The sequence below is a fragment of the Tamandua tetradactyla genome, chromosome 11 (assembly GCF_023851605.1).
Source record: "Tamandua tetradactyla isolate mTamTet1 chromosome 11, mTamTet1.pri, whole genome shotgun sequence".
Lineage (NCBI taxonomy): Eukaryota > Metazoa > Chordata > Mammalia > Pilosa > Myrmecophagidae > Tamandua > Tamandua tetradactyla.
The window spans coordinates 41,107,120-41,119,492 of record NC_135337.1 but is presented as its reverse complement, the minus strand read 5'-3'; the positions used below and the strand labels follow the sequence as shown (position 1 = coordinate 41,119,492).

The 12,373-nt window shown below is 33.6% G+C and overlaps 1 protein-coding gene across 13 annotated transcripts in view; it reads right to left on the bottom strand.

Moving 5' to 3' along the window:
* The window catches only part of TTLL7 (tubulin tyrosine ligase like 7), a 212,516-nt gene that overhangs the window by 138,592 nt on the left and 61,551 nt on the right, over nt 1–12,373 (bottom strand). For all 13 annotated transcript variants that reach the window (XR_013159370.1, XR_013159372.1, XR_013159371.1 and 10 more), the window contains 3 exons: nt 8,895–9,053; nt 4,572–4,788; nt 907–1,071 (listed from right to left, as the gene is read on the bottom strand). Coding sequence is in view for 5 of the 13 variants with exons in the window: in XM_077120486.1 (XP_076976601.1) it covers nt 907–1,071; nt 4,572–4,788; nt 8,895–9,053 (541 nt within the window). In the remaining 8 variants the exon portion in view is untranslated. The remainder of the gene's footprint in view (nt 1–906; nt 1,072–4,571; nt 4,789–8,894; nt 9,054–12,373) is intronic.

The following is a 12,373-nucleotide window of genomic DNA, read 5'->3' as shown; positions in this document are numbered from 1 at the left end:
CAGGTGTCAGTGCCTCTAGAAAGTCCTTCTTACATCCCTATTCCCCGTCAAATTACTGCATGTGAATTTCCTCTATACCTTTACAGAGTCCAATGTATGTCTCTGTTATTGCACTTCTACATCACAGTTTTTTACCAACATATGTGCTGGGTTTTCCAACTAGACCCTAGGCTTTTTAAGGACTAGAGCTGTATGTTACAAATCTTCAAGTTCATTGAACCAGGTATTATTCTAGGCGTTCAAATTCCTTCCTACCCTATTTCAAATAATGCCACCCCCACTCTTCCTCTAATTCCTGCTTTAAATTGCAGAGGAATCTCTGAATACTACTTATCCACATGCAGTTAATTCCCATGTTTACCTCATCATCACCTGTTCTACAAGCTCACCGGTCCCATTCAATTCAAGCCATTCCTCTCAATGAAACTACTATTAGAGCCTCCCATTGCTCTCTGGACCTGCTCTTAGTCTCTTCACTCCAATCCATCTCACACTCGCTGAATGGCTTAACTCTTAAATTCATTGTTTTGGCCATATTACTTTTTGCCCTAAAAAGTGGAATGAATCCCACTGCTTACCAAATTAAATCTTACTTTTCAGATCTAAAATCTGGCCTCCACATATCTTTCCAGCCTTAAACCCCACAACTCTTCCACAAATGCCATATCTGCCAACCTGGACCACTCATCACTGGCCTCATCCCTCCATACCTTTACTTATGTTTTCGCCTTTACCTAGAATTCCTTGTCCCCCAACTCTGGCAGTTGTCCTCCATTACAAATTCCACCTCTTTCATTGAAAACACACTTTATCTGCCCCACCTAATGTTTTCTGCCCTTATTTGACAGGTCCTTTTATTTAGTACTGAGGAAAGGTAATTATAATTGCAGAATGGTATAATCTTACTGAAATATCACTCCAAAACTTAGCAACATCATGTTCATTTGCTTGTAGGAATTCTGTAAACCATTTGATGGAACGTTTGCTGCCTTTATTTTCAGTTTCATCCCTTTCAAAACGCTCATTATGCTTGTTCACAGAGTAATTTGTCAGATGCATGTATAACTGGGTCTGTAAGAAGTTAAAACCAAAGTTGTTATTACCTGTGGGACTCCAGAGCTGTGACAATTCACAGAAAAGAAGGCATTCAAAGACTAAAAATAATTTTAAAGTTTAAGTATACAAAATGAAAATTTTATGGTCATTTACATAATTTTCAAGTTAAATGAAATGGTACGTTTGTCTTAAAAGGGTTGAGGATTTAATCATCTCCAGAGTATTATCTGTATTATTCAAACTGTATCTACCATAAAATTAAATTAACAAGGATATATAGAGAGTAATTAAATAAAATGTGAAGCTATATATTGTAAGTAAGAAAAACGCTCTGTTTCTTTTGCTTATTTGTTTTTAATATTTTTAGCCACCTACAGTTTCATCCTAATTTGTTTTGGGAAAGGAATTTTCTGAGATATCATTTGATCTCTTTTCAAAGAAGTGAAAATAAGAAGTGAAGGCTCAGGTGTAGCATAAACCAAGATACAAAACTACCAAGCAATACCCGCCCTCCCATACTAACTGAGAAGTCAACTTAGATGATTAAGACAGTGTTCTTAGAGTCAGCAGATGGAACACACCACACAATGCTGTGAAGATGTTTAAATGATTAACAGTAAATATTTAGCACTCCATTTTGAGGATCTTATGTCTTAGTCTCTTTATATTCTTTTACTTGTTGCTACTGTTTTCCTTATTTAAATTTGAAAAAGAATCCAAAATTTGAAACTTCTCATAATTCTCATATGAATTAAATGCAATTCATATGTACTACATGGCTTTTTATCAATCTAGCATGAACTTTTGTCAAGTCAATCTTTAATTCCTACTCTCAGAGAGGTAAATCAAAAGGAATAATATACTTTATGCATATGATTAGGACAATTTTGATTTGTTAATAACCAACTATGTTAGCATTATATTTTACTTTCACTGCAGTCACTTTGATGTAAGGTATTGAAATCTTTGAAGCAAATACATTAGAACTGAAATGTTGAGTCATATGTTGTATATTAACCCATGGGTTCACCACTCACTATGAATTTACTTTTTCATCTTCTAAGCAATATTTAAGGAGCACTTACTACATGCATGGATTTGTGCTGGTACTGTGGATTCAAAGATGAAAAAGATAAACACAGTTCCTGCCCTCATAAAACAGAAAAAGCTTTAAATTAAATGATGCTTAAAATAAGAGCATAAACCTTCTGCTTGTCTGGCGTTAATTCCTTGAATTTTTTGTTAAAGGAAATTAATCAAACCATAACATTTGCTGGTTTCCAAAATATAAATCTCTCTTTAGTTAAAAAAAAAAAAAAGGGAGCTGGAAAATAATATTTTAAAGTACTCTTCATTTGATAAGAACTTCCTAAAACAAATAACAGTAGCCATAAAAACACTAGTTATCCTTGTGAAAATGTGGATAAGAAATACGACTTCCCATTTTCCTTAAAACATTATCTTTGTAAGTGGGACTTATAATTCCACAGTTTCACAAAAATCCTCTTGTAAACGGTTCACCACCATGTGGCCATTTGCCATATGCAGAAGTAATGATAGCTATGAACCATATAACAACATACAGAAGGTGAAAATTATTTAACTATTGTACACATTGTTTTTCAGCATATAGACTTAATATAATGAATCGGTACACAGTATACATAATTTTAAAAGATTGACAGACTTCTATATTGGAAAAGAAAAATGAATACGTTCATTATATTCCAAAATTGGGTGTTTGCTTGCTTACAATCTTATGTCTCATGATCTCTACATACTACTTTATTAATATTTAATTCTTATGGACATACACTGCTCATTACAAAATACACACTCATTATTTTTAAAATTAGAAATAAAAAGAAATAGAAGGAAAATATATGCATCGAAAAACAGCAAGAGAAAATTTTAGTTTATCTTTTCCAGACTTGTTTCCTAAGCTTACTTTTAATAGTCATATCACCTAATACAAAATTTTTGTGTTTCACTTTTTCATTTTTTCATATTCTAATCTAGGAATCCAATCACAAAATTTTGGAGGTATATGAGGTATATTGACATTTATGTAGAACAACCCTATTTTCTATTCATGTGAAAACCAAAGCTAGAAGAGTAATGACTCAAGAGTACTTGGCAGTGAGACCAGATTCCACATTTCCTGACACTCGATCTCTAATAATGATGCCCTAATCCAATGTACTTAAGCAAACTGTATGCACATACTTACCATATTAGAATATGTTTATCACTTAAATGACTCTCCAAGTCTTAATATTATCAAGCATACCCTAACTGCCTTAAATACATATAATCCACTTTTACCCATTCCAATTTTTTTACCTAACTGCCTTAGATACATATAATCCACTTTTACCCATTCCAATTATTTTAATTATAATTTATTAGCCCACAAGTCCCAAATTGATGCCTCTTGCTCAGGTATCTTTTTTGGAACTTTTGACCTAAACTGTATAACAAAATGCCTACAGTATAGATCCATTTGGAGGTTTCACAGGCATGTCAAGCCAAACACATCGGCCTTCCCCAACAGCACTGAAATATATATTTGAATATGATTAACAGGGGAAATGTTCGATTGTATATATGGTAACATAATAAAAAATCTTCAAAAATCCATAGAACTATACTACCCAAACAGTGAACCCTAAGTTAAACCATTGACTCTAACATTACAATTATAAAAATGTGCTATCTTCAATTGTGACAAATGTTAACATCAATGCAAGGTGTTAGTGGTGGAGTAGTATATGGGAACCCTGTACCATATGCATTATTCTGTAAACCCATAACTTCTCATTAATAAAGGAAAAACTATATATGTTTGACTTTCATCAATATGTTATGGATGCATAACGGAAATCTTAATGGAAAAAATATCTACAAAATCTCTATTTAAATAGACTAAGTTGCACAATGAAATTGCTAATTTATTTCTCTCTCACATTTGGTAAATGTCAATTTATAACTTTATACTTCTATTTTGTTCTTCCAATAAAAATTAATCATTTTACTTTCTTGATACTTTCGCTCATTTTGTTTCACAGAATTTCTCCTACATCTCTACATATTTACTCCTATATGTTATATGAGGCCTGTTCATATGCCACCTCCTCCATGTGGAGATGAACACAATCTACCCCTACATTCAGCTCCAAAACACTTTATTTTTTTCAATGTCCTATCATTTCTCATTTACATGATAGTCATTTCCGTACAGGGTCACTGCATAAAGATGTATGCTCTGAAATCCAGCCTTGTGCTCATAGTATTCAAAGCACTCTCCTAATTAGTCTACCTGAAACACTTTTTTTTTTCTAATTTCACAAAGCTGTCAGTAAGTTACCAGTTTTGTTTCAGAGTACAATTCTTCTAGACAATGAAAACTTGAGACCAGAGTCTGTGAGTTAGACAGTCTTCATACATAATGGATACTTTAAAAATACGTGTTGAACAAATAAATGAAATCAAACATTCTGTCTGAAATCACTTACCAAATTGGATTCATTTGGAGGTATGTACTTCTCTGTTCCCATTCGCACAAGTCCATCATGATACAAAAATATTTTTAGGGGATCACATGATGTTACCAGAATATAAATTCGTAAATCAAATTTGTATCCTTCCATTAGGAAAGGCTTTTCAATGTATTCTTGGACAATCAAATGATCCTGAGATGGAAGTTTGTCACCATTTCTTATCAAAGAAATCCTAAATTTTAAAGAAAAGAATAAAAAGAGCAATATGGTATGTGGCAAATAAGTTTACAGGCAAAGTAGATACTCAAAAATAAAATGGCAGAGTAGGGAAATCCAAAAGTGTGTAACTTTGCAAAAGCAAAATCATAATCAACTTTTTCAGAACTGTGGAAACTAAGTAAAAGCCTGCAACAACTAAGGAACACTTAATCAAGAAAAAAACAGCCAAATTTGGGTATGAGAACTTTGTGGCTTTTCAACTTACCTTGGCCACACCCCCCATTTCCCAGCTCTGCAATGGCCTTGAACAACTGCCCACATTCCTGGTACAATTACAGGTGCTAGAGAGAGCAGAGCAGACCTTATTCTTGTGGTGGTTTCTTTTGACCTGTCTAGTAGCTTCCTGGAGGACTTCAACAGGCTTGATTTTAGCTTGCCTAATTCAGAACAATCCCAGCACTGAGATGGCTACCCAGAATACAACTGACAAAAACATTTAAAGGCAGATGTATTAGTCCCTGTTGCCAAAGACAGCAAATAAGAATTGGGGCAATCAGTATTCTAACCAAAAATGGAAAAAGGCTGGGAAATAAGCTTTGAAGAAGAAGGGCTTTGAAAAGCTCTGGCATATTCCTGAGACTCAAGAAGGCCACAAGCATGCTCAGAGCTGGATACATACCCAGAAAAGACCTGAGAAAGCCCTAAGCTCTTGACTCTAACTGAACTTCAGGATCTGCATAAGGAGAAAGTGAAGGCTAAGGGAAATGTAAACTGCCCAGTTAAGTGTTGAACCTGTACCTCAACCACACACACATACAGCTGTGCTGCAAAGGCTGGGCAATTTTGTTGTTTGGGGTTCTACACATTTAAGGTAATCTCTTTCCAATCACTATCTGACCACTAAGCAAACAGAACAAACACCTTAGCGACCACCCACAACAAAGAATACATGCTTTATGAAATTAATTCAGAAAATTCTCTAAACAAACAGCAACTACAACAATAATCACAGCAATAAACCCCAGGGAAGGGAAAGAATCTGATTTCCAGAGTTGCCACACTGTAATATTAAAGTGACCAATTTTTAACAATAATTTATAAGACATACAAAGAAATAAGAAAACATGGCCCATGTACATGAAAGGTATCAATTAATATAAATGTCTCTGAGGAACACTGACACTGGACTTACTAGACAATTAATTATTTTAAATACACTCAAAGAGCTAATGGAAACCATGTACAAAGAATTAAAGAAAACAATGAGAATGCTCTGTCACCAAATAGAAAATATCAATTAAGAGAAATTATAAAAGGGGAACCAAGTAGAAATTCTGGACTTGAAAAGTCCAATAACTGAAATGAAAAATTCATTTTTCAGTGAATTCAAAAATTCATTGTAGAGGTGCTCAACAATAGATTTGGGCAGGCAGAAGAAAAAATCAGGACACTCAAACATAGGTCAATTGAGATTATCTAGTATGAGGAACAGACAGAAAAAAAAGAATAAGGAAAAATAAACAGAGCCCATGAGACCTACAGGACACCAACAAGCATACCAACCTACCAATAGACAGAGGAAGTCTCAGACGGAAAAGGATAAAAGTGGCATAAAGAATATTTGAAGAAATCATGGCAGAAAATGTCCCAAATCTGATGAAAAACATTGATCTACACATTCAAGAAGATCAATATACTATTGGTAGGATTAAAAACAAACAAACAAAGGATTCACATCAAGACACACTGTAGTCAGACTATCAAAATCCAAGACAAAGATAGAATCTTAAAGCAGCAAGAGAGAAGTAACTCGTCAAGAACAAGGGCTCCTCAATAAGATTAACAGCTGATTTCTCACCAGAAATAATGGAGCTCAGAAGGCACTTAGATGACATATATTCAAAATGCTGAAAGAAAAAAATAAGCAAGAATTCTATATCTGGCAAAAACTATCCTGCAAAAATAAAGGAGAAATTAAGACAGTACCAGAGAAGCAAATGTTAAGGGAATTTGTTACTAGTAGACCTGCCCTACAGAAATGTTATAAGGGAGTCCTTTGGGCTGAAAAAAAAGACACTAGACAGTAATTCAAGAAAGAAATAAAAACACCTGAATAGGTAATTATATAGGCAAATATAAAAACTAGCATTCTTGTATTTTGGTTTGGAACTCCTCTTTTTTCCCTATACAATTTAAAAGACAATAATTATAAATCTATGGTTATGGATATACAATGTATAATGCTGTAATCTGTGAAAATAACAACATAAAGAGATGGGGGAAGAAGCTATGTAGGAGCAAAACTATTGTATACTATTGAAACTAAGTTGTAATTAATTCAAACCAAATTGTTATAAATTGATAATGTTAATTGCAATCCCAGGACTACTCAAATAATAACTTAGAAAGATGTAAAAAAAAAAAAAAAAAGAACAATGTAATTAAAATGATACACTAGAAAATATGGAACAAATGAAGAACAAAAATGATATAAGAAATAGAAAACAAATAGCAAAATGGCAGAAGACCTTCCTTACTAGTAAGTATATTAAATGTAAATAGATTAAACTCTCTAGTTAAAAGGCTTGGTTTGGTAGAATAATTTTTTTTTTAATTTAGTCTACAAGAGACTCACTTTAGATTCAAAGACAACAATAGAAAGTGAAAGGATGGAAAACATATTCCATGCAAATAGTAACCAAAAAGTGAGCTGGAGTAGGCTACAGTAATATCAGATAAAATAGCCTTTAAGAACAAAATTTTGCAAAAGAAGGACATTATATAATGATGAAAAGAAAAGTCAATCCATCAAGAAGATATAAAAATCATAAACACATCTACACCTAATATTAAAATATATAGAGCAAACACTGACAGAATAGCAAACACTGACAGAATAGATAAGGCAAAACAGACAGTTCAACAATAATAGTTAAAGACTTTCAATATCCCACTTTCAATAATGAATAGAACAACTAGATAGAAGATTGGAAAGGAAATAGGTAAAGCCATCAAATGAAAGAGGGATCCTTACTCATGTACTATAATATTATAAAAGATATTATAAGAGATAAATTCTGGCAGAAGAAAATTTTTTCAATTTTCTTCTTTTCTAGCAATTTTTAATACTATCATCAAAAGAAATCAGAAGATTATTGCTTATTCAAAGCAAATATTCATGAAATAAATTTTGCTTTGCTAAAAATAATGTTGTTAACATTAAAATGAAGAAAAATGTGAACTTCAATTATCTACCCCTAAAAAGCTTTTATTTCAATTCTAAAATATAGGTAGCCAACTTACCTTAAGTAATCAATACAAAATTTCCCCTACTTGTTTTTTATTTTTAAATAACCAAACCTTGTTTAAAAATAGTATATGACTAAATTATTAAATTTTTATTAAAAGTCCAAAGGAAGTTTGTTAGGCAACAATTTACACAGTAACTATATTTCCAAGATCTTTTCCCCACAGCATTTTAAGTAAAAATATTACAATTGTTCATGTTTTTTTTGTTGTTGTTAAAAGCAGCCTCAGCCACATTATCTTTGAAGAAATACATTGCAAAAAAATAAACATAAGAAAAAGAAAGTGTTGCCTATTTTATTCTCAGCTGCTATATCTAGTTCTTGGCACCTTAGCTTAAAAATGTGTTACTCATTTTCAATCCAATTATCACGGCTACATAAAAAAAAATGATTTGTAAAGCAAAGATATATATTTTCTTCAAGATTTCTAGCTATAAAAAGAGTAACCTTTTTTTCATTTCTTTCTCCAACTCAGTTTAACTCTATTGAATCAACTGATTCAAAAATTAACATAGATGAAAATTTTAAGTTTAAGAAAAAAATTAGAGAAAAGGTTTTTTCCCTATTTTGTAAATTCCATTAAAGCTTCACAACCCACTGATTTAATTTTTTAATTGAACTAACAAATCCTGTGGAACAGCTCAAAAGAGAAAGGCTGGCTTATTAAATATTCAGTTCCAAAATATCACTATTTCTAAATAGAAATACATTATTTTTTCCTATTGGTATGCAACCATAAGCAATTCGTCACATTACTCTTTTCCCAAAATTTTCTTCATTTTTTCATATATTCTGGGTAAACTAAACCTACCCATGACCCATGGCACCATTAGCTGGTTTTACTATAAAAGTCTTCTGCTTCCGTTTTTTCTTCAGTTCTTTCACATAGTTCTGGAATTGAGTATATTCAGCAGGGAAGATCCATGTTCGAGGAACAAAGGTATAATCCAGTGGTCGAGACTTGATCATTCTGTAAATTAGAGATAATATGAAAAATAATTCCTATTCAAAGATTAAATTTTATTTCTCTGTACCACTGACATTTGCTATAAAATTTTCCCCATTCCTTCATTTATTCAATTACTGGTTCACTCAACAAATGTCTATTAAACACATTCTATGTGTTAGGCACTGTTCTAGACCTGTCTATTTTTTATTGGTGAAAATCACTGTCCATGTGAAATTTACATATTAGCAGATCAAACATTTATTTAGATTTATTATGTGTCAGGTATTGGAGCTATTAAGGTAAGTTAACATGATCTCCGCCTCAAGGAATATACAGACAGGCTAGTAACTACCAGTGTGATAGGTGCAGTAATAAAGGTATAACAGGCCAGACACCACCTAGAGGGAGTCGCTAATTCTGTCTCAGGGATGTGGATGGAGAGCAGGGGATGGTTAAAAGCCAGGTGCCATTTCTATCGCTTCTTTAAAGATGATTTTGAGTCCTTTGGGCATCACCCATAGGAGGAGTTTCCTCCAGCAGGTATTGGAGTTTAACTACTTCTCTGAGAAAGCCAATTGAGACCTCTGAGTTAGCAGAGGTTTTCTTTATATGACATACCTGTATTTGTGGTTTTAAAGCTAAAATGCATACTCTGATATTTTTGTATCTGCTATAAATTAGGCTACTATTTAATATATAATTTAGGGATAATACTTGGGATAAAAGGTTTATTTTTTATTAATTCCAAATGTTAACCAATTGTCCACATTATTTCCCAAGTGAAAATGAAATTCTGAGAACGATTTTAAAATACTATGTATTAGAAAATATCTGATTATTTCAAAAGTCTTTTTTCTAAAGTTACGCAAGTATTTTACAAACAAGCAGAGATTGTCCCCAACTGTGACTGGTAAAGACTGAAGTAGCCCTGAATTCTAAGACTAGGGTGTGGAATACATCAGCCACATGGCCCCCCCAGCTGGAAGTCCTGTAGTCATTATTTCCACGTGCTCTTGCAAGAGAGCCCTGTAAGAATGTCATGTTTCCACTACAAGATGGGAAATAATTGTCAATTCCATCTGCCAAATCCAGAACAAACCAATAAATTAAATAACCTCAGTGCAAACTAGACTAACACTAACTGGTTTGAAAAGAAACATAAAAAAGAAATCTAACAGAACCACAATGACAATGCTAGTGTCCTTGCTTTTGTTTCCAATACCCTTAAATGTATTATCATGTATTTAACAATGGTATGAAATTGGGTCAAGGTAAGGCTTTAATCACATCAATGAATTTTAAAACCAACTATGTGGAATTTATGAATGGTACCATTCTTTCACATAAATGTATTTGGAAAAAGTCCCTAAGCACACCTATAATCAGGACAAATACTTTATGCCATTTAGGCAATAGAACACAAATCATCTGATGTAAATATATGTGGCTCCAAAAGAGACACGCAGTCTCACTTAGGAATTTGGGAATCTGGGATCATTTCTGCTCTTAGCTCTGTCATGGATTTACTAAATGATATTAAATAATTAATTTAATTTATTTTTATATTACCAGGTCAAAACTTTTTAACTCAGAAAACCATCTTTCTCCTTAAGGAGAATTCAAGGATTCTGTGAAAAGAGAATTGGACCTCTGTGCAATGGCCTGCCCATGGTTCTACCTTCATCCTCTCTTGTATACCACATATAGTCTGCTCTCTACAAAGCAGTCAGATGATCTTCCAACATGCAAACCTGGTCACACTGCCACTGCTCCCAATATCCTCACCTCATCTCCCCTCAGGCATTTAGGATAAAGACTACAATGCTGAACATCCCTCTTTAGTCTTGACTCTTTCCCCTCTCCCCATCTTTCTGTGCTCCAGCTGCAACTGGTCTTATTTTACAGTATCTTGGCTATTCATATTTTCTCCCACTAAATAACCTCAGTCCATGCTATTCTTCCAGCTTGAAATATTCTCACTTACCCTCTTCCCCCACAAACTCTATTCAGCATTGATTTTTCAGCTTCCCTGTGACTTCCTGAGGGAAGCTCCTGATTCCTAAGTGAGAGGTCCTTTAAACACGCTGCTTTACAACTACGCACCTCTACTTAATATGACCTAATACAGTTGCAAGTGACTGTTGTAAGAGCCCTCAAGCTTTTGATCACCTCATGTGCCCAGCCAGCACAGTGCCTAGCAAGTGGTGGGTACTTAACATAGTTGTGTTAAATAAATATAAATGAGTAAGTAAAACACAACTTAGTCCAAAACTTCACAGAGGTAATTACCTTTCCTCTGAAGTCCATTTGCCTCCTTGGATGCCCTGTTAACAAATCATATTACCTATATAATACTCAAAGCCAGAAGCCTAGCAATCATCTTGGAGTCTTCTTCTTCCCGTTAAATTCTCATAGGAGATCGGTTTCCAAGTCCTATAAATTCTACCTTCTTAATATCTTTCAGATTTTTTCTCTATTGTCCATCCCCACCCTCTCTCTTTTGGTGTAGATGCCTATTATTTCTCACCTAGATCTTGAAAATTGTCTTCTTACATGGCTTCTTCCCTCTGGTTCTACCTTCCTCGAATCCAATATCCACAATGCTCTAAGATTATCTAAAACATTTTGTTCTCTGCTTAAACCCATTAAATAACATCTCATTTCTCACAGGATAAAGTGAAATTCTTATTGACTAAAGAGATTAATGATGCAAATGATTAAATAAAAATATAGTAACATGGAATACATGGCCTAGCCTTTGCATATATCTCTAATATCATCTCAGTTTGAGCCTCCCAACATGCTCTCTAACACTAGAAACTCCTTAAAGAGTCCCAAACACACCATGCTCACTCAGGCTTGCATATATTTTCTCCTAACATTGTCTCTGCCTCCAGTTCCCTTGCCTTCTTCACAAAGCATTGATATCTAATGTCTTTCAATGTCCATCTTATACCATAACTTCTCTGGGAAAGCCCTGCCTTCCCCCCAAAGATGATCTCTTCCACCATCTTTATTATACCTTACATTGAGTCTACCCCTAATCTGGCACTGTCAAATTATATTGCATGCATTCTCGTCTTTCTCCTTTACTAGAAGAGTGTGAGTTCTAGGCAGGGACTAGACCTTGTTTACCTTGCCTAATTAAAAAATCAGCAGTCTCTAGGGCATATAGTACACATGTCAAAAATATCTGATGAATGAATGGATGCATAATTATAAACTTTCACATGGAAGCATACTGACATTAACTAAGACGTATGTGTACTAAAATATCTCTGTGAAAAAACAGCATTCATTAAAAAAAACTCTTAATGTGTCAGTTGGCTTTCTTAAGCTAA